The sequence below is a fragment of the Leucopleurus acutus genome (assembly GCF_964270905.1).
Source record: "Leucopleurus acutus genome assembly, chromosome: 12".
Lineage (NCBI taxonomy): Eukaryota > Metazoa > Chordata > Mammalia > Artiodactyla > Delphinidae > Leucopleurus > Leucopleurus acutus.
In genome coordinates, this window is record NC_139154.1 from 74,617,966 (window position 1) to 74,644,495 (window position 26,530).

General features: G+C 38.7%; 1 protein-coding gene across 3 annotated transcripts in view; it reads right to left on the minus strand.

The window, feature by feature from the left end:
* Positions 1 to 15,762, minus strand: part of CCDC88A (coiled-coil domain containing 88A) — a gene marked incomplete at its 3' end in the record, with an annotated part of 125,958 nt that extends 110,196 nt beyond the window's left edge. For all 3 annotated transcript variants that reach the window (XM_082852272.1, XM_082852271.1, XM_082852273.1), the window contains exons 1-2: positions 15,535 to 15,762; positions 15,335 to 15,435 (exon numbers count right to left, since the gene is read on the minus strand). In XM_082852272.1, the coding sequence (XP_082708398.1) occupies positions 15,335 to 15,435; positions 15,535 to 15,597 (164 nt within the window). In that variant the 5' untranslated portion in view covers positions 15,598 to 15,762. The remainder of the gene's footprint in view (positions 1 to 15,334; positions 15,436 to 15,534) is intronic.
* Positions 15,763 to 26,530: the final 10,768 nt, after the last annotated feature.

Below are 26,530 nucleotides of genomic sequence, written 5' to 3' on the forward strand. Positions count from 1 at the left end.
CACAGAGGCCTTCCCTGGTGGCGCAGTGGTTGAGAGTCCGCCTGCCGATGCAGGGGACACGGGTTCGTGCCCCGGTCTGGGAAGATCCCACATGCCGCGGAGGGGCTGAACCCGTGAGCCATGGCCGCTGGGCCTGCGCGTCCGGAGCCTGTGCTCCGCAATGGGAGAGGCCACAACAGTGAGAGGCCCGCGTACCGCAAAATAAATAAATAAATAAATAAATAAATAAAGGGTCACAAAAGTTTGTTTAAATCAGTATCCTAGGGCAGTATATGCTCCAGATCCAGTCAGTCCTAGAGACTCAAGAAATCTCAAACTCAGCTGATATGTAGTTAGGTATTTTCCTTGATCAGTGACAGACTTATTAACCAGTATGGCTTTCACTCCCATACTATTGATTCACTAAAGATACTTAACCTTAACCCTCCTAGGGTAATTTAAATAGTTCACTTGATTAATTATCAGTGACAGGTATAACTGTCATTTTTGAGAAGCAATAAAGCCCTCTAAAATGAGGGAAAAGTTTAAAAAGTATTTTCCAACGTACAATCTCTTCTAATTAATGAACTAAAATACATAATCATAGAATCTTACCTGAAGTAAAAAGTTTTAAAATTTGATAAGAAAATACTTTTTCATCATCAGTTCTTCTAATATTAAAAAAAATAACCCCCATTACTCTAAGGGTAACTCTAAGAATATGAATTCTATAAAGAGCAGAATTCTATTCAACAATATTGCTTTAATATGCCCTTTTCAGGACACCATAAAAGTGATCCAAAAGGATCACAAGCTAACTTCATTATAAGCCCACCAATTAAAAGCAAAATAATAGATGCCTATTTAAAAGGCACTGGTAATGACAGACAGAAATGAAAGAAAAAATACAGTAAAAAGAAGTAAAACAGAAGAGAAAAAATAGCCACATGTAAAACAAGTGTAGTATTGAAAAAGATGTGATCAACTGAAAACCAGGTTAGAAGAAACACACACAAATAGGGAGGTAAGGAATGATTAATAGGCAAGATGGTCTACAAATGGCCCAGGAGGAATAAACTGTTTTGAGGACATCCAATATAATAAAATGGGTCACTAGTTTTTAATAGAGGAACAGATGACCTAAGATTTTAGAATAGGTTAAAAGTGACTGGGAACAGCAAAGTTCATGAGTAATGGGATGTTCAAAAGAAAAATGTGCAATACTCAATAAATAATGAGCTTAATTTCTCTATAAATTTAAGAATTTAATTTTTTAAATAGAATTAAAAACAAACAAAAAAAACTCTGGAGAACTATGCAAAGAAGACCAGAGTAAATAACTCTGCAACAGCCTATGTCTTCAGAATAACGTGCAAAACAGAGTAATTATATGAATATTCTCAGATAACAGAAAAATTTGAAGACAGCACTACCTAAACTCTGAAACACTGTTTTAACCTCTATTAGCACAGACAAAACTTTAAATCCTCACAATTAACAGAAGTATGCCATAATGAGCGCTAAATTCTAAACAGTTAAAATGCAATATGGGAGTTCCCTGGCAGTCCAGTGGTTAGGACTCAGCGCTTTCACTGCCAAGGTCCTAGGTTCAATCCCTGGGGGAGGAACTAAGATCCTGCAAGCCGTGCAGCACGGCCAAAAAGAAAAAGCAACTTAATTTTCAGAGAATTGTTAAATCTCCTACATAAGCTATATCCCATAAATGTAGACTTTAAAGCGGAATCCAAAAGCCCAAAAGAATTGTAATAACACATCCTAAAACTATTTTACTAAATAAATTCATAGATGAAATATGCATTAACTAATAGTAATGAGAATTTAAACAAGAGCACAAACACACAGCAATTGAAATGTTTCTCATACAAAATTAGGTATCACTGTCAAAACACATGACTATCTTATACATTTAAATGTTTTAGTTGCAAGTTATGGAAAAAAAAAGAAATTAAATATCCTTATTTCTTCATGCAAAATAGTATCCAAACTTCACATCACTTTTCCTATAAGTATATAATTTTAAGTATAGTCTGTCTACTCAGCTTTAACCTTGGCATCATCTTTCATTCTTCCTTTTCACACACTATACCTAGAATTCCATCAATTCTTTTGCAGTAGTTCTTGAATTTGCTCCTCCAATCATACAGCTCACCCTGATCTAGGATCTCAACACCAAAAGCATAAATGACATCCATTACTAACCATCTATCTTCCTTACCACCTGTTCATCAAGCACTGATAGAATGATTCCATTGATTCACTGGTATAATTCTCAGTACTTACAATACTGTAAATATTGGGTTGGCCAAAAAGTTTGTTCGGGTTTTTCCATAACATTTTATGAAAACCCAAACGAACTTTTTGGCCAACCCAATAGTATATTCTCAATAAATTGAATAAACAATACTCATACTCCATACTCAACCTATTCTGCAAACTAATGCCAAAGTTACTTTCCTAAAATAAAACTTTTAATCCTCTAATAAGGAATTTTAAATGGCTCTCCAATGCCTGCCATATGCAGCCTAATTTAGACTACCTGTAGTTAATTTTCAGGTTTCCCATAAGCTAGCCTACTCTGGTTCTCCAACATGGATCCTCTACTAAGGCTAGTCCCCTCACCATCTCCCAAATAATAAATATACCTAATATGCTTTTTCCTCAAGCTGCTTCCCTAGCTTAAAACACCCTCCTCTCATCTATGGCAACCAAGTCCAATCATTCTACAAGGTTTGAATCAAATCTAGCTTCCTCCCTATTTAGGCTTCCCTGATTATCCATAACCCTCGAAGCTAAACCAAACTTCTAACTAACTTATAAACAGTAGGGTTCCCTAATCTACACCTGCTAATACACGCACACACATACACACTCACTGAAAAGAAACATGTAAAAACTCACACAAATTAAAGAAAGAAAGAAAAAAGCTAATAACCAGAGATTTATTTTCAAATACATGCTTGGGCTCATTCACCATTCACTATAGATTCATCTTGGTCAGTTATATACATTCAATACCTAACACAAATACTTAAGTTTAAAACAACAAAATGAGATACTGAAGATTATGAATCATAACATGTATATTCTATTCACAGAGGTAGAAATATATCAATAGCTTAATTCATTTACAAAGATTTTAAACAAACAGTTGGAGAAAATTAAATTAGCCTTCAATTATGAGTAAACCACACTCCATTTTCACTGAACATTCAAATTAACCAGGATTTTATTGTGGTTTACCCTTTCTTAACCAGTCTCGGCAAAAATGGATTGGAGTATTACGTCCATTGGTCTTTCTCCACTTCTCATCCTCCACAACTTTGTAATAATCCAGGTCTTAATCAAGCATTAAGACTCAACACCTAAAACTAAACCATCATCCTTGGTCCTTTATCACCCAAGGGAAAGGAAACAGTCATGTTGTCAATGGTAATGTGAAGTTCAAAAATTTTTTTCTAGCTGTCACTAGGAAAGTATGTTACATTAAGAATATATAATTTTTAAAAATTTCCTGAAAAACTATTGAGATATTTCACAAAGTTTCATTTTTAATACACAGATTATACTAATAAAAGTTCCAATTACTGGTCTTCTTTCCCTACTATTATTTTTTTCTTTAATTATAACATTGTTAAAATGAGCTATTTATTGTTCAGCTTTCTATTTTAATTCAAAGTACTTATGTCTATCTCTAGTGGTAATCAAGAGATCATAGCTTGGGACTTCCCTGGTGGCGCAGTGGATAAGAATCCGCCTGCCAATGCAGGGGACATGGGTTCGATCCCTGATCCAGAAAGATCCCACATGCCGTGGAGCAACTAAGCCCATGCACCAAAACTACTGAGCCTATGGTCTAGAGACCGCAAGCCACAACTACTGAGCCTGCACGCCACAACTACTGAAGCCCGGACACCTAGAGCCCATGCTCCACAACAAGAGAAGCCACCACAAGGAGAAGCCCACACACCGCAATGAAGAGTAGCCCCCCACTCACCACAACTAGAGAAAGTCCACGTGCAGCAATAAAGACCCAACACAGCCAAAAATAAAAAAATAAATAAAATTAAACCTTTACAAAAAGAGAGATCATAGCTTCATAAAGAATAAGGAAATAAGTTCCTTCTCAACCTTAGTTATCTTCACTCTATTCCATTTTATCCACCCATTACCATGGTCTAACTGTGGCCCTAAATCACCATTCAGAATTGCAACCTCCAAAATCTCAAATTCTGAAAGTGCCCTCTGACCTCAACATCCCATACCACTCTGTCTCACTTCTTCACTCCTTCTAAACCTACTCTTCCTTCATTATTGCAAACTCTACTCTATCAGCCTCCCCCAATGACACTCACTTTCCTCCTCACTTTAATGCTCACACTATTCGTTTCAACTATCCCACCTGAAAATGTTCCCATCCCACATTTATAATACATATCAATCCCCAATTTTGAATAAACGCCACAGATCTTTTTGTCAGTTTCTGAGTGCTAAGCATCCCTGGTAAGCTATTCAACCATGCTGACTGAATGTGTGGTTTCCAAACCTCAACCCTCAACCCTCAACCCTCATGATAATACTTGTGCTCATCTTTTTTTTTTTTTTTTTTTGCGGTATGTGGGCCTCTCACTGTTGCGGCCTCTCCCGTTGCAGAGCACAGGCTCCGGATGCGCAGGCTCAGCGGCCGTGGCTCACGGGCCCAGCCGCTCCGCGGCATGTGGGATCTTCCCAGACCGGGGTACGAACCCATGTTCCCTGCATCGGCAGGCGGACTCTCAACCACTGCGCCACCAGGGAAGCCCTTGTGCTCATCTTTTAACTGACTCCCTTTGTGATTTCCTCCCAGCAGCCTTGTGAAACTGTCCACTTTCCTCAAACCTCCAGCCTTTTAATGTTGCAGTTTCCTAGGATATGTCATTGGCCCTCTTGTGTATTTTTTTTGACATCTATGTCATTAGTTTCTATTACAAACTTAAAAGTTAATTCCCATATCTCTAAACCTTTCTCCTCTAAGCACCAGACCTATGTATATCCACCTGCCCAAAAGATATTTCTCACTACTCACCAGACATTCCAAAATAAACTCAAAATTATTTTCTACATTTCCCCTCCCCTCAATTTTTCATAATGCCTTACTTAAAAAGGCACTACCATCCATTCTTCACCCAAGTAAAAAACTTGATAATCATCTTAGACACACCCCTCTCTTGTGCTCCATACCAAACTTGTAACCAAGTCCCACCACGTCAGCATTATCTCTCTTCCACATCCTTTCTACATCAGTATGGTCTCTATCTCTGTTCTGGACCTCATCAGCACCAACATCAGTCCTTCTAAAATGCAAATGCTATCTGTTTCAATTCCTCCAATGTTCTGTAGCCTATATTACTGTTTTTCAAGCTGAAGTAAAGTAGTGAGTGACACCTTTTAAAGAAACGAATTATCAAGAATCTCTGAGGATCTGTCCATAGACATCCTAAGAGTCAAAGACCCCTGTTTGAAAAAATGGCTTAAGAAACTAATCCTAGTCTATGAAAACAAAATCTTTCAATTGTGAATTATCACTGCAAAAGAAATTTATTTTTTTAACATCTTTATTGGGGTATAATTGTTTTACAATGGTGTGTTAGTTTCTGCTTTATAACAAAGTGAATCAGTTATACATATACATATGTTCCCATATGTCTTCCCTCTTGCGTCTCCCTCCCTCCCACCCTCCCTATCCCACCCCTCCAGGCTGTCACAAAGCACCGAGCCAATATTCCTGTGCCATGCAGCTGCTTCCCACTAGCTATCTACCTTACTACGTTTGTTAGTGTGTATATGCCCATGACTCTCTCTCGCCCTGTCACAGCTTACCCTTCCCCCTCCCCATAACCTCAAGTCCATTCTCTAGTAGGTCTGCGTCTTTATTCCTGCCTTACCCCTAGGTTCTTCATGACATTTTTTTTCCTTAAATTCCATATATATGTGTTAGCATACGGTATTTGTCTTTTTCTTTCTGACTTACTTCACTCTGTATGACAGACTCTAGGTCTATCCACCTCATTACAAATAGCTCAATTTCGTTTCTTTTTATGGCTGAGTAATATTCCATTGTATATATGTGCCACATCTTCTTTATCCATTCATCCGATGATGGGCACTTAGGTTGTTTCCATCTCCAGGCTATTGTAAATAGAGCCGCAATGAACATTTTGGTACATGACTCTTTTTGAATTTTGGTTTTCTCAGGGTATATGCCCAGTATTGGGATTGCTGGGTCATATGGTAGTTCTATTTGTAGTTTTTTAAGGAACCTCCATACTGTTCTCCATAGTGGCTGAACCAATTCACATTCCCACCAGCAGTGCAAGAGTGTTCCCTTTTCTCCACACCTTCTCCAGCATTTATTGTTTCCAGATTTTTTGATGATGGCCATTCTGACTGGTGTGAGATGATATCTCATTGTAGTTTTGATTTGCATTTCTCTAATGATTAATGATGTTGAGCATTCTTTCATGTGTTTGTTGGCAGTCTGTATATCTTCTTTGGAGAAATGTCTATTATTACCCCTTGAAGAAGAATTTAAATTACTGACATGAAAACACAAACATTAAAATTCCTGGGGACTTCCCTGGTGGGAGGGACTTCCCTGGTGGCGCAGTGGTTAAGAATCCGCCTGCCAATGCAAGGGACGTGGGTTCGATCCCTGGTCCGGGAAGATCCCACATGCTGTGGAGTAACTAAGCCTGTGCGCCACAACTACTGAGGCTGCACTCTAGAGCCCGCCAGCCACAACTATTGAAGCCCGTGCATCTAGAGCCCGTGCTCTGTAACAAGAGGAGCCACTGCAAAGAGAAGCCCGTGCACCACAACAAAGAGTAGCCCCCGCTTGCCACAACTAGAGAAAGCCTGTGTGCAGCAACAAAGACCCAACACAGCCAAAAATAACAAATATTTTTAAAATAAAAATTCCTAAAGACTCCCAAGAACACCTGTGGATCCAATTAAAGAAACACTAGTTAAGATGGTTAATTTTATATGTTAACTTGGCTGGACCACAGTGCCCAGATATTTGGTCAAATGTTATTCTGGATGTTCTGTGAAGGTGTTTTCTGGACAAGATTAACATTTAAATCAACGAATTTTAAGTAAACTGGATTACCCTCCATAATGTGGATGGGCCTTATCCAACCATTTGAAGGCCTTAATGGAACAAAGACTGACCTTCTGCTAGAAAATTGCCTTTGAACTCAGTGCATTTTTTCCGAGTTCACGCAGGCCCACTCCATTAGATTTTGGACTAAGCCTCCACAATCTCATGAGCCAATTCTTTAAAATAAATCTAACTCTCTCTGTCTCTCCCTCTCTACACACACACACACACACACACACACATCTTGTTGGTTCTGTTTCCCTGGAGAGGACCTGAATGAATATACATCTCCACAGGGAAAAACCTCAATCTTCCAACATGGTATCTTAAGGACAGCTTCCCGCTCTCCACCTCCTCAAATTCATTTCCCATGTGCAAAAAGCATACAGTCTCTGCTTTGGCCATATAAAATATCCTACAGTTCCCCGATTCCTCCATTTTTATTCACATTTTCATGCTTCTTTTCATGCTATTTTCTTTACTTAAAATGTCCTTCCTCCTACTCCCACTATTTGTGACTCCTATTCACCCGATTGCTCCTACTCAACTTTCATGTCCCAATTCAAATGTTTTCTCCTCCAAGAAGCCTTTCCACCATGTAAATAATCACCTCTCTCTTTGTGCCAACACTGTACCAAGAACATAATTCCACTACATAGCACATATGTCACGCTGCAATTTGTTTACAAGCTTGTCTCCCTTACTAGTGGGCAAAGACCATGTCTTACTCGGCATCACATCCCCAGCACCTAGCAGGCAGTTTGTCATATAGACTTTGTTGTGTAGTAAGCACTCAGAAACTATTAAATGAATGAACTGATCTTTGAATGAGCCATCCCTTCATCCTTCTCACTAAGTACTGTATCTATAGGTCCTGGCAAAAGAGATCTCTGCCCTGAGCCCCACTGTGGCCTTCCTCAGGATATGCCCCTCATTACTGGGCAAGAAGTCCATGGAAACAAGAGGACATACCCATACACTCCCCCTTCTTGATGACACTCCATTTACTGGAACTATGGAATTTCTTGTTTAAATACCTCTAACCCAATTTCAGGACCTGCGCAGGCCTCTTTCCCAGATCTGTCCTTGGGATGGACTACGCTACAGATGTGTACATCCTTGGGCCAAGGAGCAGCTGTTTGGAGTAGGGAGTACAAGAGCCTGGACCTCAGGCATGCATGCAAGATGTCCACAGGCATGCACAGAGGACCTCTTTGTGGTGCCAGACAGAGCCAGGGATGGGGACAGGAGATTGGGATCCACTTCTTCTGATACAGAACTGTGACTTTATGAATTCTAAATTCCACAAATTCTTTATTTGAATTTTAACTGTAAGGCTGTGGACAAAAATCTCAATATGTTGAACATCATCAAGAAAGTTACAGGAAACCAAACTGAAGGCTCTGTATATTCTAATACCATACAAAACCACGGACTATGACGTTCTTACTACCTCACCTCAGCAAGACATAACATAGGTGGGGAAAAGATCCAATGAAGGTAATTAAAATAAATAAAGGGACAGAGGGAAAACAAAAGAAAGAAGGAGAAATAGAAGACAAACTAAAATGGAAAACAAACTAAATTCTACAATACTAAAACTAGAGAGTATCCTCAGAATTTTGAAAATTAATAAAATTATAAAACATCTTCATTCATTCCTTTGACATTTACTGAAAACTTATGACGTACCAAATCTATGCTAGGTACTGGTGATACGTGTCAGACACTATTCTAAGTGCTGGTGATCCATAACATAAAATCTCTAGCCTCCAAATGTTAACGCTCTAGTAATAATACCACTTTAACAATTTAGTAAAGGTAGATAAGGGATCACAGGGGAGACAGCAATTAACTCTGCCAAGGGATTTCACAGGGTATTAAAGGATGAGGAAGAATTTGCTAGGCAAAAAAAGGGGAAAGGGCAGTCTAAGGGAAAATAATTATTTTAATAGAAATAAAAGATATCAACAGCTAACATTTATTGAGCATTTGCTATATGCTAAGCATTGTGCACAAATCATTCTATTTGATTCTCATAATAACCCTGTGATTCTCTTTTTATCCTGTTTATAAATGAGAAAATTGAGAAGTGAGATGATACCAATAGAGATCATACAAAACCAAGCTGTGAAAGATCATGACTTGTTTGAGGAAACATAAATATCAATAGGTAGGTATGGTATAGCACAGGACAATAATAATGACAAAAACCAGCACTGGGGATACAGTGGTCAACAAAACAGAAAACAGATACTTTCCCTGCCTTAGTAGAGATTATGTCTACTCCAGGAAGGAAACATTATCTCCCATCTTAGAGAGGTAGGAACTGAGATTTAGAGATGACAAGTCAATTGTTTAAGGTCACACACTGTGTGTGTGTGTGTGTGTGTGTGTGTGTGAGAATGAAACCAACTCCATCTAATTCAAAGGCCAAATTCACTCCACTTTACCACACAGCCTCTCTATTATTCATTCATTCAAGGTAAGTGTATCAAGAACCTACTGTGTGTCAAGCACTGTGTTTGGAACAGAGAGATAAAACATAAAGTCCTTGGCTTCAAGAAATTCACAGGTTAGTCAGTAGAGTCTAGCTAACCAAGAACTGCTATTACCAGGGTCCTATAGAAGCACAAGGAGGAGTACTATGCCTAGGATGAGCCAGGGAACGGCAGCGAAGTTAAAGAAAGCAATTGTAAGAAGGTGAAAGACTGTTCTAAGGAAGGGAAGAGGGTCTAGAAAGGCACTGAGACATATGAGAACACAGCTTGTCTTTGGGAACTCTAAGTTTGCTCAATATTAGGCTATGCACTGAGGATTGGTACCATGCAAAGATGAAATTAGAGAATTAGGGAGAAGCCAGACCTCAAAGGAGTCTAGACACTCAAGTAATGAGTTTACTCTGAGGGAAGAAGAAAGCTACTGAGCCATCTTAAAGGTAGGAGTGACATGATAAAATCTGTGTTTTAAAAAATTTCATGTGATCACAGATGAGGAGACAACCTGAAGGGGGGCAAGCCAAAGGTAAGAAAATCAGTCAGGGGCTACTGCATTAATGCCAAAGTCAGGGACACATCTGAGAAATGTTTGGGAGATAAATCACAAAACCTGGTAGTAAGACAGCAACTCTGATTACATCATGAGTGTGTTATTAAAGAAGCAAAACAGGGACTTTCCTGGCAGTCCAGTGATTAAGACTCTGAGCTTGCAATGCAGAGGGCGCAGATTCGATCCCTGGCTGGGGATCTAAGGTCCCACATAACGCGTGGCATGGCAAAAAAAAAAAAAAAAAAGCGAAACAAAACTAAACAAAAATTGTATGAGAGGGCTTCCCTGGTAGTGCAGTGGTTGAGAGTCCGCCTGCCGATGCAGGGGACACGGGTTCCTGCCCCGGTCTGGGAGGATCCCACATGCCGCGGAGCGGCTGGGCCCGTGAGCCAGGCCGCTGAGCCTGCGTGTCCAGAGCCTGTGCTCCGCAACGGAAGAGGCCATGACGGTGAGAGGCCCGCGTACCGAAAAAAAAAAAAAAAAAAAAAAAAAATTGTATGAGAGAGACCATACCAAAATTCAGAGTTAATGCCATACCTGGTAAGACAACTTATATATTTTATAAGTCACTTTGGGGTTATTATAGTCATAAAGTTAGCACAATCTATTTTTGAATCTTAAGTACTGATAGAATGAAGGAAGATTTCTCAGTCAACTTCCTCTATTAAATGGCTCCTTTGGGTACACTTTATGAAGCTGTTTCTCAGGAAACACTTAAGCAGAAGTTGGATGACCATGTGTCATATAAGAATGATTTTCATAGATGATTTCTAAAGTACCTTCAAATTCAAGATTCTAAAAGAAGAAATGCCATAACAAGTATATCACAATTACTACATTATTCAAGTAGAGATTTCTGTAGCTATCTAATGGGGTTGAATCATAGAAAGTAATTCCAAATATTGTTCTGATACTATTAACAATTTTTCCGTACTTAAAACTATAACATATCCATATTTTCAACTGCTTAGGTAATATGACTAGGATTATGAAATCAACTACAATGTCACAAATTCCTTAAAAATTCATAGCAAGTAATATTCCAAATTGGTTGCAAAACTGCATGACATCTCAAACAGGAAAATGATTATTTCCACTTCACTGTCACCAAGCCCTATGTCTGATAGCTAGCACTGCGGAAAAAAGATTTCGTTTGGTTGAAGTAGGAAAATGCCCTGCAGCATGCAGAAGAGCTGGCCCATCTCTAAATAGCTTCCTCTTCCCATTAGTTAAAGAGAACTGATGCCATGTCACAAGCTCTTACAGAGATTCTTTGATTCAGGAGCTACTCAATGAAATCCAGGATTCATCTCTGAATACACTGAATCCCAAATCAGTGAACAGACTCTGAAATTATAAGGCAGAGTCATAAACTGGCACGAAGAAGTCAGCTCTTTACTTTCAAATTCTAGGTCAAAAATACCCATTCCAGAGTCACTGAACTAACCAATATTCTTACTCTTAAAAACTCTTTAGACGAAAAAAAAATTCTACCATAAGGCTCCTAAACAAAATTCTAAATCTATATCTATATCTGAAAGCAGGAACACAAGGCTGGCAGGGCAAAAATGTAATTATAAGTATATAAACAGATTTCCACTTCTAGCCAACATGAAATAAAAGGAACCAAATTTACCCTCCTGTCTGAAATGACTGGGAAAAAAAAAAGACAAAACATATGAAGCGTTTTTCAAAACAGTGGTCATCAGGCAGCAAAGGACAGTAGATCCCTGATAAGGGGTAAACATACAAGATAAGTCCTACAATTGCCCCAGTTTATTGCCTTGAAGGAGTTTTCTAGGCCACAGAACAGGAATGGGGAACCTATGCAGAGCACACATAGTGGTCTCCCTGAGTTGAGGAGACAGAACGTAGTATGGAGACAGCAAGGTGACTGTCATATACAAAGCAGAGTACCTAAGAGAGAGCTGCTCAGAAAGATCCAGAGATCTACACAGGGTATCCCTCAAGTCTTCAGCTGAGTACTTATAAGTATATACGTGTGAGGAAACTACACACGGACAGTGAAAGAACCACCAAAAAGGATTACAGGGACACCACCCAGAGCTCACACAGGTCCAGGAATAGTTCCTGTTCCCACCAGCCAGAGTACTCAGAAGGGTTCTGCCTCAACAGTGCAACAAAGCAAAGTGGTACTGCCTAACACAACTTAAAAGCAAGATCTGAAAAGATCACTGTTTCCAAGTAACTTAACTGCATTCCAGAACAAAGCTCAAGAATATTTTTAATGGGAAACAAAAATATCCTGCACCCAACAGCACAGTAAATGTTCAAATGTCTGGCATCTAATCAAAAATTACCAGGTATGAAAAAGCAAGAAAACACAATCCATAATGAGGAAAAATATCAATCAAAACCAATCAAGAAATGGCACAGACAGTATTAGTAAACATGAACTTTAAGCCAGTTATTATTGTATTCTACATGTTCAAGAAGCTACAGAAAAGACAAAGCATGAAATCTATACACAGGGAAGATATAAAAAAGACTGAATTTTTAGAGATGAAACTGCAGTACCTGAAATGAAAAATACACTGGATGGGATTAACAGCAGATTAAACATTACAGAAAAAAAGATTAATGAATTTAGCAAGATTATCCAAAGTGAAACAGAGAAAAAAAGACTGAAAAAAAAATTGAATGGTATATCAGTGAACATCGAGCAGCCTGATATACATATAAATGGACTTCCAAAAGGAGGAAAGGAGGCAAAGAAATGATATATATTTAAAGAAATAATGGCCAAAAATTTTCCAAATTTGATAAAAACTACAAAACCACAGATCCAAGAAGCTCAATGAACTCCAAGCACAAGAAACATGAAGGAAAATACACATGCTGCATTTACAAACAGTTCTCGCTCACAAATTCTATAACCAAATGTAATCTAGAAATTACTCAGACTGAAGCTAACTTTTAGGTTAACTTACTGGGTACCATTTCAACTGACAATTTAACAGAGTATATTAAATCAAACATTAATTTGAGCAAAGTGTTTAATAGAAATCTTAATGATTTCAAAATTAGTAAAATGTAGCTTTTAAAACAATGTATTTTGTTGCCCTATTTGGTAAATAATTAGGTAATTTGTGTTGATCTTATTTTAGAAAGATAGTTTTTAAAAAGCTAAAACATACGTCTTCCTTTTTAAAATTTTCTTTTCCTTTAATTTATATAGGTCATTCAGAACAGAATTAGGACACTGAAAAAACTTTTAAAGAAACTGAGAGGTGGAATTGAAAACAGAAGCAGATTTGAGGTTTGGAATGGAGCTACTCCTCCCAAAAAAACAACCTGGCAACCACTATTTTGGGACACCATTACTTTCAAAATATAGACACATATATATTTTAAGTATAAAGCTGTACCCAAAGTGGAAACAAGCTGAAGTGTCTGTTTTTAGCACCTTGGCTAACAATTTAGGATTCAAAAAATCTAAGTGTTTTTTGGAAAAAGAATCATTCAAATAAAAACCATTAAAGGGGGAAACTAAAGTAATGTATTTTCCTATTTTTGTGAGCACACCTGTTTTTTTAGGGTTCAGCATACAAACTCACAATCTTCTGTCCAAAAACAAACAAGAAAAGAGACATAGGGGAACAAGTTCTGAGTATCTACTGTAATGGCTACCCTTCCTGTCATTTGTGTCCCCTAAAATAGAAGTCAGTTTAATTATTCTACCATTTTGCTTGGGAAATAGTGGGATATTTCAAAGATTAAAGATAGTTCCATGGGAGAGCAGCCCAAAATATATTTATTATCCCTGGAAATAATTAATGTCTACATTCCCTTTTCCTTCTTTAAGAAAAAAAATATACATACACATTCAGATAACATATATTTCTTTGGGTGCCTACGCAAAACACTTCTGGAAAACACGTAGTAGTATAATACTTCCCTGTAGGATCAACACATACATGAAAAACAGCACAAAAATCTCTTCGAGCATATAAACTACGAGTCTCTTTGAGTACACAGACTGTTAAGTTTACCAGTGGAACAGTTATTTATGGATTTGACTTATACCTTCTTTTAAGTAGAAAAATCTAAAAAGAAAACTAATACCAAAAAAAATACAGAATTGATTATTTACATGTTAGGTTATTAGTCTATTAACAGTAGATTTATTCTCTGGTAACAATTATTTATTAATAATGTACTAAATTCCCAAACATATAAAACATAAGAATGTCTTAAAATTGAAAGTTCCAAACTACTCTTGTAATCAGTTTGTATTCAAGACAAATAAGGCTAAACACACATTATTTTAAGCACAACTGTAATATTCACTACACTGATGTGCTGAGAATGCACATATACTACAATAACTATGATAAAAATGGAGCTTTGATTTCACTGATCCAGCTACCAATGATTTCGATATTCAATTGCCACCTCAAAATCACTTTCCTACTTAATTTAAACCCAATATCATGAACATAAAAGACAAAGATTTGCCTACTAAATCATTAGCCAGTTGTCACCAAGATTTCAACCACCTGCATTTCAAAACTAGCTCTAAGAATACCTTAAAATGATTCCCCAAATATTAATCTACTAATTCACACAATAAATCACCTAATCAGACTTTAGTTATTATATGCATTTAAAGTACTTCCTACAGCAACAGTCCTCACCAATCAGAACTGTTGTTTGAAATTCTTTCCTCTGAAATCTGTTATTACTTCACCAGTTTCAAATTTTGAGCCATTTATTTTTAGACACAAAGGTTAATAAGAAACATTTCTGCACCAAATGCACATAACTTCACAGTAAAGCCTTTTTCTCCCTTAGGAAACTATTGTAATTTCCCTCTTCATTTTACAAAATTATCAAAGAGGATACAATGTGGTTTGGATTTCAGCACTGAAGAAAATAAGTGACAATACATGATTTGCAGAATGAAAAATTAAAGTTTCACAATTTTAACACGTATAATTACTGGCTTGTGATAAATGGGCTGATAAATGTAAGATTATCACTCCTTTCAAGGTCCAATTCTTAAACCACCTGAATTTTTCTCGCCAAAAAACTAAATTAGGATCTTAAAACATAAAGCCTCTAAGTTCACAGTATCCAAGTTTAAAAAAAAAAAAAGTTGCCTAGAAAGAAAAAAAAAAGAACACTTACATTTGGAGCATGACTTGGTTCAAGAACACCCCATCCACCAAAGCCACATATTCATCCAGGTTGGTCCCATTTCCTGCAGCCAGAGGTCCAAACGTTTTAACCTAGAACAGAATGATGATCATCACGACACGAACGCCCACCTCCATCTCTGCAGCCACAAATAATGCAGCAAAATATACAATAAATAACACCCCACTTACCCAAGTGACCAAGGGGCTGGTCATGAACTGCTCCAGAAGGGGAGTAAAAATCTCGTTCTCCATTTTACAGAGAATGTACTTGAAAAAAGGAACTACCACAAAAATAACCCTAGGGAATTGGTCACTAAACGTTGAAGAAGTAAGTAGAAATCAATGAAAGTCCATTTTGGCACGGGAAGAAAATCCCATCGTGGAGGGGAGAAAAACTCTCCCTCCTCAAAAAACACCCCAGAGGCAAACGAGCCGAAATCCCGAGAAGTGGCTTCGACAGCAGCCACGAGCAGCAGCCTGCCCTGGAAATGTCTGTACCGGGCGAGGAGGGGCAGAGAAAAGGCATCTGGAGGAGGAGGAGGAAGGGAGAAGGGGTTGGAGCAGCAAGACAAAAAGCCCGTCAAGGTTGCCCAGCTCCTGGAGGAGCCAGACCAGCGAGGCTGCCCCCAATGAATTAATCCCCCCGTGGGCTAAATGAAATCCCACGTTAGATACCACGTTAAGGGTTGAGAGCGGCCGTCAGGCTTTACCTCCGCGTTCCGCTCCACACGTTCCACCCACCAAAGTGGGCATGGAGCCGCTTTGACCCGCGGAGCCTCCCCTGCCCGCAGCCCCTCACCAACCACAGGCAGGGCTCGCCCCTTCCCACCGACCGCACACCATCCCTCCGTCGACCCCAAGCCTCACCGCCTGCCCCCTTCCCCTCCCAGGGGCTGGGGGCTTGAATGTGTGTCCCTAACCCCCCAGTTTCCCGAGCCCCGCCAGCCTTTTCAGTGCGCCTCAGGGAAGCCCTGGCACAAAATCACCGCCGCGTTACAGCCTCCTTCTCCGCCCTCTCTGGAGGAGCCAGAGTAACGGCCTCAGAACCGCATTGCCGCATCACACCCCGCTCCCCGCCGCCCAACCAGCGCCTCCAGCCCGCCGTCAAAGGGGCGCGCTGCTCCCTCCGCGCCCATATCCTTCCGCCGACTCCCCGCCCCTCCCGCGCCGCAGCCTCTGGATTGTGGGAGAAGAAAACCGCTGCATGAGCGCGCTCCCCAGCGCGCGCGCCCTCGGGCCGGCCCCGCCGCCGCCCAGATCTTGGCGGTGGGCGAGGCGTGGACGCGCGCTCCCTGCGGCGCTTCGGTGGCCCGCGACTCGCTCGCGCCCCGGACTATTGCCAGGGCCTGGGGGGCGGGGATAGGGAAAGGAGAGGAAGGGGTCTGTTGCTCCCTTGCTCCTGCCTAATTATGGTTTACTTCCTCCCCGAGTGCCTTCTTTGATGTGTGAAGGAAAGGGAAAGAAATCCCTCTCTTTTAAACATGAGGGGTGCAGACAGCCTTTTTCGGACAGTTTGATTTGATCTGTTGAGCGTGCTTTCGCCAGAAAAACGGAGTAGGAAAACTCACTGCAGTAAATAGCAAAGGAGGGGCTTGGGCCGCAAACTCGTTTGTTTGTTTGTTTTCCTTTTTGTCGTCTTCTCCTTTAAAAAATCCAGTCCATGAAAGCATGCATGTTCTGCAAAGTTGCAAGTGAATGTAGTAGGATTTTAAATAACCAAAGCTGTCTTTCAACTTGTTGGTGTTCCCTAACTGGAGCAAACGTGATTCAGACATTGTTGTTTGACTATTTGGTGATTGAAAAAAATCCAAACAAAATCAAGAGCTACTAAGAGGAAACATTTGGAAGTCATCCAAGTTGGGTGACAAATAAACAGATTACATATTTGTTATAAATCTCAATGCTGTGCACGACTAGAACCATCAAAGTAATTTTAACAGTTCCCCAGCAAAATCAAATGTTACTCCTCCTCATTTTGAAGGAAAATAAAAACCTTTTCCCTGGGACAGAATGACATGCAAAACAAATTTTTTTTGAGAAAATATAGTATTATAGTTTTACAATGTGTGCTGCTTACATTTACATCTACTTTGAGTACTTATATTTTAAATTAGCAGTAGAACTGTTTTTGTCGGACTTACTCGGTGGCACAGTGGTTAAGAATCCACCCGCCAGTGCGGGGGACACAGGTTCGAGCTCTGGTCCGGGAAGATCCCCCATGCCGCAGAGCAACTAAGCCCGTGTGCCGTAACTACTGAGCCTGCGCTCTAGAGCCTGTGAGCCACAACTTCTGAGCCTGCTTGTCACAACTACTGAAGCCCACACGCCTAGAGCCCATGCTCCGCAACAAGAGAAGCCACGGCAATGAGAAGCCCATGCACTGCAGTGAAGAGTAACCCCCGCTCGCCACATTTAGAGATAGTCCTCATGCAGCAACAAAGACCCAAAGCAGCCAAAAATAACAAAAAAAATGTTTTTATCATAGCACTGAATTAAGAACAGCACAATTTCTTAATTAGTTGTTAAGAGCCTGGGTTCTAGAATCTTCTGTGGGATTCAAATCCAGGCTCTGATACTTACCAGCTGTGTGAGCCTAGGCAAGTCTGTCAACCTCTCTGCACTTCACTTTCTTCATGTGTAAAGCAGAGTTAAATTAATAGAGTTAAATTAAATGGCAACCTATAGTAAGTGCTTTATAAATGTTATCGGTGTTGTTTTCATCATTATTCCCCTCAAATTATAAGAATCTTGAGGAAAAAACTTGAAATGTAACCTCTCTTACTTTGGTTGCAGCAGAAGGACTCTTGCTTTGGAGAACAGAGAAATCATCTTAATTAAAATTAGGATGCATTCATGTGGCACTTTGCTAGGTGGTATACAGAGTAGAATCTTGTATTGCCCTGGCCAGTACACAAGCCTTGGGTCATCTTGGTTGCTAGCAATTTTTTCCTTCTGCTCTTGATGACTCTTTCTTAATCACAATCCTTTATTTGGAAACATGGACAAAGAGTGAACAGGCACCAAGAAGGAAGCATTGCTTTCAGGAACAGCCCAATGCCTGACATGTCCACTTTTCTTTGTAATCCCTCAGAAGCTTCGCTAAACAACATGGAAGTGTTCATTGCCTATAACGTGATTTATCTCAAGACAGACCAACCTGCTTCATTCATAAATGAAAAACCCATAAAGTTTAACACCAACTATAAGTTAAGGGCATTTTGGACAGTAATGACTGAGGGGTTAGCACAGGAGTTGTATAAAATACATTGTTTATCCTCTTTACATTTAGTAGCTAGACCTCACAGAAATCTGGATTCCCCTTTAGAACCAGATGGCCCCAGATGCTTCCTGGTCTATCTTTAGGTTTTACATGTGCACGCGCACGCGCGCGCGCGCACACACACACACACACACACACACACACTCAACAAAGAAACATGAGGAGTTAATTGTAAAAACAGGAAGCTTTAGACCAGACTGAGGTCTGGAGTAACTTATTTGAAAAACTACCAATTCACAATTCTCTAGTTTAATAGCAGCCTTAGAAATGCTTCATAATATCTCAAGAGTACAATCAGGAAACTTCTCTGTCTGGCAAAAGAGGATTGTACATTATGCACAATTTAATGGTCTTTGAATTGCAACATCCTGTAAGATTAAATCCAAAAGTTTCTTCCTATCCTCCTTTCACTTAGGAAGAGATTTCTCAAGATTTCTTCAAGGTACTTTTGTTTTGTGCTTTGTAATTATTTGTCCTGAATTCATCCCTTCTTAGAATGTTAAATTCCCCAGGAAGGGACTTTGGAAAAATCATACCCAACTGGTAAGGGTCTAAATTATTACCTCTACTCTCTTCTATTCAGAAATTAAATGGTTGAAATGGACCATGATCCCACTTAGGAATCACTAGAGAAAAATTCTCTCTGTGTATTATAATTGAGGCTTCCCCTGCAGGTTACACATACATAACACTACCCATATACCAAAAGCACCCATGTTTACCTCCATCTTGATTTACACTATAGGAAGTGGTAAACTCACCCTGAACCAGGCTCCTTGGTGACAAATATTTGCAAAGCTAATCACATCCATAAGCTAGTATAATAAAAATAACATAAATACAGCCGCAGAATGGCACTGTTGTTTATAATAGCCAAAAATAGAAACAACCTAAATGTTCATCAACTGATAATTTAATAAATTCAATGTGGTGTATCTATACAATGGAATATTATTTGGCAATAAAAAAATGAAGTGCTGACACATGCTACAACATGGATGAACCTTGAAAAACATGCTAAGTTAAAGAAGCCTATCACAAAGGACCACATATTGTATGATTCCATTTATATGAAATGTCCAGAAGAAACAAACCTATAGAGACAGAAAGTAAATTAGTTTTAGTCTAGGTCTGGGGAGGTTGGGAGGAAATGAGATTCATGGTTTAGGGGTGTGGGTTTCTTTTTTCTTTTCCATTTTATTTCTTTTGGGTTTCTTTTTGAGAAAATGAAAATATTCTAAATTTGATTGTGGTGGTGGATGCACAATTCTGTGAATGTACTAAAAATCATTGAACTGGGCATCGAAAATGGCTGAATTGTCAATTATTTTTCAAAAAAAGAATGGCATCTTTGCTTTATGAATATTTACAAAGAAATGCTGCACCATCAAGAAATCCAATCTCTCACAGACTTTTTTCTTTCTACAAATTTATTTATTTTACTTATTCACTCTTGGCTGCGTTGGGTCTTCATTGCTGCATGCACGCTTTCTCTAGTTGCAGTGAGCGGGGGCCACTCTTCATTGTGGTGACATGTTTCTCATTGAGGTGCGCGTGCTTCTCAATGAGGTGGCTTCTCTTGTTGAGGAGCAGGGCTCTAGGCGTGCTGGCTTCAGTAGTTGTGGCACGTGGGCTCAGTAGTTGTGGCTCACGGGCTCTAGAGCACAGGCTTAGTTGCTTCGCGGCATGTGGGATCTTCCCGAACCAGGGATTGAACCTGTGTCCCCTGCATTGGCAGGTGGACTCTTAACTGCTGCGCCACCGGGGAAGTCCCTCTCGTAGACTTTTCAAAAGGGTCTCTTCCGGGAACTGTTCTAGTTAACTAATGACCTAGAGGAAGCATTAGCTGGAGATTACCACTTGCCAGTGAATTTGAAGAACCAGAAAGAAACTGAGGTCATAAAATACATGGCTTTAAAGACAGATTTTTCCCAAGTCCATACGATTTTTTTCTCAGGGAAAAGCACAGAGGAATACATAAATATCATGTAATCTTTTGTTTCTCAGACAGCATATGATGATATGTCTTCAATACCCAAAATGTTTTTCATTTGTTATTATTTTTATGGAAATCTTGCAGAAAGGTGTCATAATTGTCTAAGCTTTATTGAACAGAAATTGATGTTTTATTAAAGAAATATGTCATTACAACGGACATAAAAGATTGTCTTATGCTTTTAACATAATGATATATTCAGAGGCTCTTGAGAAGTGTAAGGGTGTTTGACCTATACTCACAGGTCCACTATGTTTTGAGTTTTTACTTTATTTTGAATAGTTTTCTTATCTTCTCTCCTGGCTCTTGGTTTTTGTTGCTGAAAATACCTCTATCAAGAGTCCCCGGGCTTCCCTGGTGGCGCAGTGGTTGAGAGTCCGCCTACCGATGCAGGGGACACGGGTTCGTGCCCTGGTCCGGGAAGATCCCACATGCTGCGGGGCAACTAAGCCCGTGCGCCACAACTACTGAAGCCTGCGCTCTAGAGCCCGCGAGCCACAACTACTGAGCCCGTGTGTCACAACTACTGAAACCCACGCACCTAGAGTCCGTGCTCCACAACAAGAGAAGCCACCACAATGAGCACCACAACGATGAGTAGCCCCTGCTCACCGCAACTAGAGAAAGCCCATGTGTAGTAACGAAGACCCAACACAGCCAAAAATTAATACATAAATAAATAAATAGAGTTCCCATTCAAATCTGCTGTTTCTGATTTTCTATGTGCAGGAAATTCACAGATTGTTAAAACAGTCTGAAAGAATTAATGATTTTTGAGTGAGGACCTGATGGGCTCTCCTATGAGTAAAGTTCATGAATTTGTGATGTGCCTAAAAGTGTCTCTTGATGTAATGTTTTGGCTGTGGTATGACATAAAAATACCTTGTAAGTTAATGGTCACTTATCAGGTATTTCCAGGGTATGACTGTTGTATCATGTGTTCAGTTCCTTGTATTTGTATGGTTCTTATGCTGCTGATGGAAAGATACTAAACAAATGGAAGCTTGATAAATAGAGGAGAAAATAAAAACATGTATAGAAAAGGACAAATATTATAAAATGGACTTTTAAAAGGTGGAAAAGAATCACTCTTCTATTCTGATTATAAGCCTCTATGATCTACTCACATCCTAGAGACCTTCAATAGCAATACCTATTTAAAACAGAACTTAGTCTATGTCAGAACAAATGATGGAGCATTAATAAAATAGACAAAAATTCCATGTGGCAGGCACTACCCTCACAGTGAAGGAATACAACAGAAATATAACTGATAAATTATATACCATGACACAAAAGCTTAAGACCTTCTAATAAAAGAAACACAAACTGGCTATTCTTGGGTATAATAATACCATTTTTAGGACATCATCTGACTTTGTCACACAGCAGTCCCTTTTGGGTAAACCAACAAGTAAGTTTCCACATAAGGTACCACTGGTGCTCTTAGGCTACTGAAAATAAAAGAGGGCTAAAACAAACACTTCTAATCATAGAAAAAAATGTAGATCTGCTTTCATATCATTAAATACAAATTACAAATGATGAACATTACAAATGAGGAAATATGAAGGCATTTTATTTCCTTTTGTCGAATGGCAGTAGGAAGATGTATAAAAAATGCATATACAAATATGAGATTATCTATTTGATATTCTGCTACTTAAAGTTAAAATTCATGCAAAACTTTAAAAAATTTTTAATGTGAATGTTTTTATTTCCTAATTTTCAATCAATATATGCCAGTTGAATATTTTCTTAAAATAGTAGCTTGAGAAGGGTTCTCAGACTTAATTTTATGCCGTGAATTTTGTAATCTAAAGATCTGTCTTTTGTTTCTCAAACTAAAATAGCAATATGAAATATTCAGTTACATGAAGCTAAACATATTCCATATTTTAAAAATTACCTTACTTTCTCATTATAAAAATAATACTTATTGTCATATTTGGAAAAATCAACAACACAAAAAGAAGAAACAAAAAAAATCAAGCCTATAATTCTACCACTCAGAAGTTAATATATTGCCACGTGTATTTCATATTATTTTAAAAAACTGTACCACTCTCAAAACACCACTAGGAAATATAACAATGATGAAAGTTTGAACATGCGCCCCCATTTAAATTATTCAATAAATGGAATTCAAACGAATTTTTAATAATAATATTCATCATATGTTAAGTGTATAGAACTACCAGGTTACCAATTTTTAAAACATCAAACCCCAAATTTCCATAACCATATTTAAAACTTGGCTAATAAATCTTGCAAAAGAATGAAAATGTATTCTCTGGATTTAAAGTAAAACTGAGGTTATGAGTTCTATATTTGTCAGTGCATTCTCCATTCCTTCATTAATCAACATTGATTGAGCTACTGTATGTGTGAGATAGCATATGGGGTATACAAAATGCAGAGAAGTATCCAAATGAGGCCAAAATAAATAAAATGACAAATACGTCCTTCAATCAATTAGTTCAAAGGTCAGCGAAGCTTTCTGTAAAAAGCCAGATAGTAAATATTTTAGGCTTTGTGAGCCATAAGGTCTCTGTTGCAAGTGTTCACCTCCGCCATGGTAGCCTAAGGCAGCCATAGACTATGCGTAAAGAGGTAGGTGTTGCTGCATGGTAAAACTTTACCTGCAAAAAATAAAGGTTTGGTTTGTTAGGCCACAGTTTGTCACCTCTAAACTAGCAGTCACTGCATTTATACTGGATGCAAGCAAAGCAAAAAACAGGATTGAATTTTTTCCAGTCAATCCATTAACTTTATAAATAACCAACTATATTCACATATATTCTGGAAGTGCAGAAGAGTTTGTCTACAAGTTTCCTGGAAACTGAATTCTATTTTTCTAGTGCATCCGATATAGTTCAAATGGCTTTGCATCTCTTATCGTGTTACCACTGGAAACTGTTTCCCAGATATAAAACTATTCTCTTGAGTACCAGCAGGAAAGAGGCGGCACCCTTGAAGTGTTTTAAGAAAGGAGAATTTAATGAAGGGATGAATGAGGGAGGTGTGGGGAGTTAAGTGAACCAACAGAGGGTGGCAAAGCACCCAAGGAGGAGCAATAGAGGGGAGGGCTTCTACCTCTAGGTCGGAAGGGGCAAGAGGAGGAAACTGTGTTTCTGGAACCCTGGAAGACCATCGTCTTGGAATAGGAACCACTGGACAGGAGCTGTGTCCATAGAGAATGGAGCTACTGCCATCATCATGCTGCGGAAGAAAAAATTAGGAAAGACTATCCCAACCTCTCTGTCTTTCTCACTTACATTGCCGGCCAGTGCTCCCCACTGCTGAACCCCATGAGAAGCAGAGAGCAAGAGAACCCAGGTGATGAGACTCTCTGGCACAGAGTTGCATGCGGAAAGCGTGGATAACACCTAGAACCATGTCTATATGTTCTCCGATAGTCATACAAGTTGGCAATTCTTATCAAATTAACAGAAGCTTGAATCTTTGGTGAAATGCCATGATGAAACAGAGGGAGTAGATAAATACGTTAAGAATGAAATGCCATAAAATTTGTGGCATGTAATTTGATATATAAGATCTGTTAATGCAAAGTGTAAACCAAATCTATTTTTTTAAACTAAGTATATAGTATCAGTGTCCTGCAGTGCCTTGCACATAGTATGTGCTGTATATTAGTTGAGTGAATAAATACGTTAAGATAATTAAATTTTCATAACTTTCATTTAAAGAACTTGATTTTTACATACAAGGAAATGTAATTTAGTAAGAGACATTGTTTTAAAAGAAAACAACAAAATTAGTTTAATGTGAATATGGGGCACTGGTGATTCTCTTATCTGTGCCCCTCACTCACAGTAAAAACTGGAAGTACTACACATAAACCAACTTCACTAAAACCCATTCATTCAACATTTAGAATGAATCCTCATTTGAAATCATTTAGTCATCATTTTTTAAAAATAGGTCTTCATTGGAGTATAATTGTTTCACAATACTGTGTTAGTTTCTGTTAATTTCATCAAAGTGAATCCGCCATATGCATACATATGTCCCCATATCCCCTCCCTCTTGAGCCTCCCTCCCATCCTCCCTATCCCACCCCTCTAGGTCATCGCAAAGACCGAGCTGATCTCCCTGCGCTATGCTGTTGCTTCACACTAGCTAACTATTGTACACTCGGTAGTGTATATATGTCGATGCTACTCTTACTTTGTCCCAGCTTCCCCCTCCCACCCGGTGTCCTCAAATCCATTCTCTATGTCTACATCTTTATTCCCGCCTTGCAACTAGGTTCATCAATACCATTTTTTTTAGATTCCATATATATGTGTTACCATACAGTATTTGTTTTTCCCTTTCTGACTTACTTCAGTCTGTAGGTCCATCCACCTCACTACAAACAACTCAATCTCGTTTCTTTTTATGGCTGAGTAATAGTCCATTGTATATATGTGCCACATCTTCTTTATCCATTCAACTGTTGATGGCCCTTATTAAAAAATCTAGAAACAATAAATGCTGGAAAGTGTGTGGTGAAAAGGGAACCCTCCTGCACTGTTGGTGGGAATGTAAATTGATACAGCCACTACGGAAAACAGTATGGAGATTCATCAAAACACTAAAAATAGAACTACCATATGACCCAGCAATCCCACTACTGGGCATTTGCCCTCAGGAAACCATGATTCAAAAAGAGACATGTACCACAATGTTCATTGCAGTACTATTTACAATAGCCAGGACATGGAACCAACCTAAATGTCCATCATTTTGTTTAATAAAAGCAAAATGGATAAGAAATCAGAGTTATGCCCTTTACTTATATTTGACAAAGTTCAATTAGCCTCTTCCAAAATCATTGTGAAATCAACATGGTAATGACTGAAATAATGTTAGTAGGTAATATCAACTAGATCTCCTATATTTCATTAATCATGTGGAGAATTTGACTATAAATTAGGAAGAATTTGTTTGTATGTAATTGTTACCTTTCACAAATTCATACACATGTTCTGCAGAAATTTACTAGCATAAGTTTAAAAGACAAGTTTTCAAGTCCTGAATTGAGCATATTTTGATCCCAGAGGGCTTTCGATTTCATTCCCCTTCTTTTTAGTTTGAGACATGGCAATAATATATGAATTATATTACAGCTACAAACAATTTTTGAGTTTTGGTCATTCTGAATTAGTTACCCAGCTGTCTCCATCTCCTTTATTTTATCTTTTATTTACCATGTCCCTGTCTTACTCATACTTGAATTTTTTTAAACTAAGGTCATAAGAACAATGGCCATATTTTTCCTGTAGCTCAATGTGAAAGCACTTTTCTCTTACTCATTTTGCAAGAGCATATCAAATTACATAGAACTGGCAAAAATCAGCATGATTTTGTGAAGAGCAAATCCTGCCAAACTAATTTCTTTTCTTCTTTTTTTTAACCAACTGCAGGACCTGGCAGATGGTATAGCAATGACCACCTCTACAAAACATCATCTGTGTCTACTTACTGGTATATATATCATGTGTTTTCCAACATACTATGGTGCTCAAGTCTGAGGTAGAATCATGAAAGGAATGCTTCCTCTTCCCTCATTGCACTCCTGAATGCTGATATCAGCATAAAGGCATAAATGAGACTGGAATCGGTTACTGAGTATGCCGAGTACACACAGATTGTAGATCACCCTTGTCTCATGAGAAGCAAGAAAGCGGAATTCCACCTGGCCTAGAAATCAAGTGACCTGATGCTTCCAAGATTTCTCCAAAATGTAAATAACATAATATCCCTGTACTTCTGCACTAAAAGACCCCCACCTTGACAAATACTACAAACAAAACAAAACAACAAAACAAAAAACTGGCCACTAAGAAGTGGTGAAGAAATTAAAATTCACCAAGAAATTCCTATATATTTCAAAAATAATC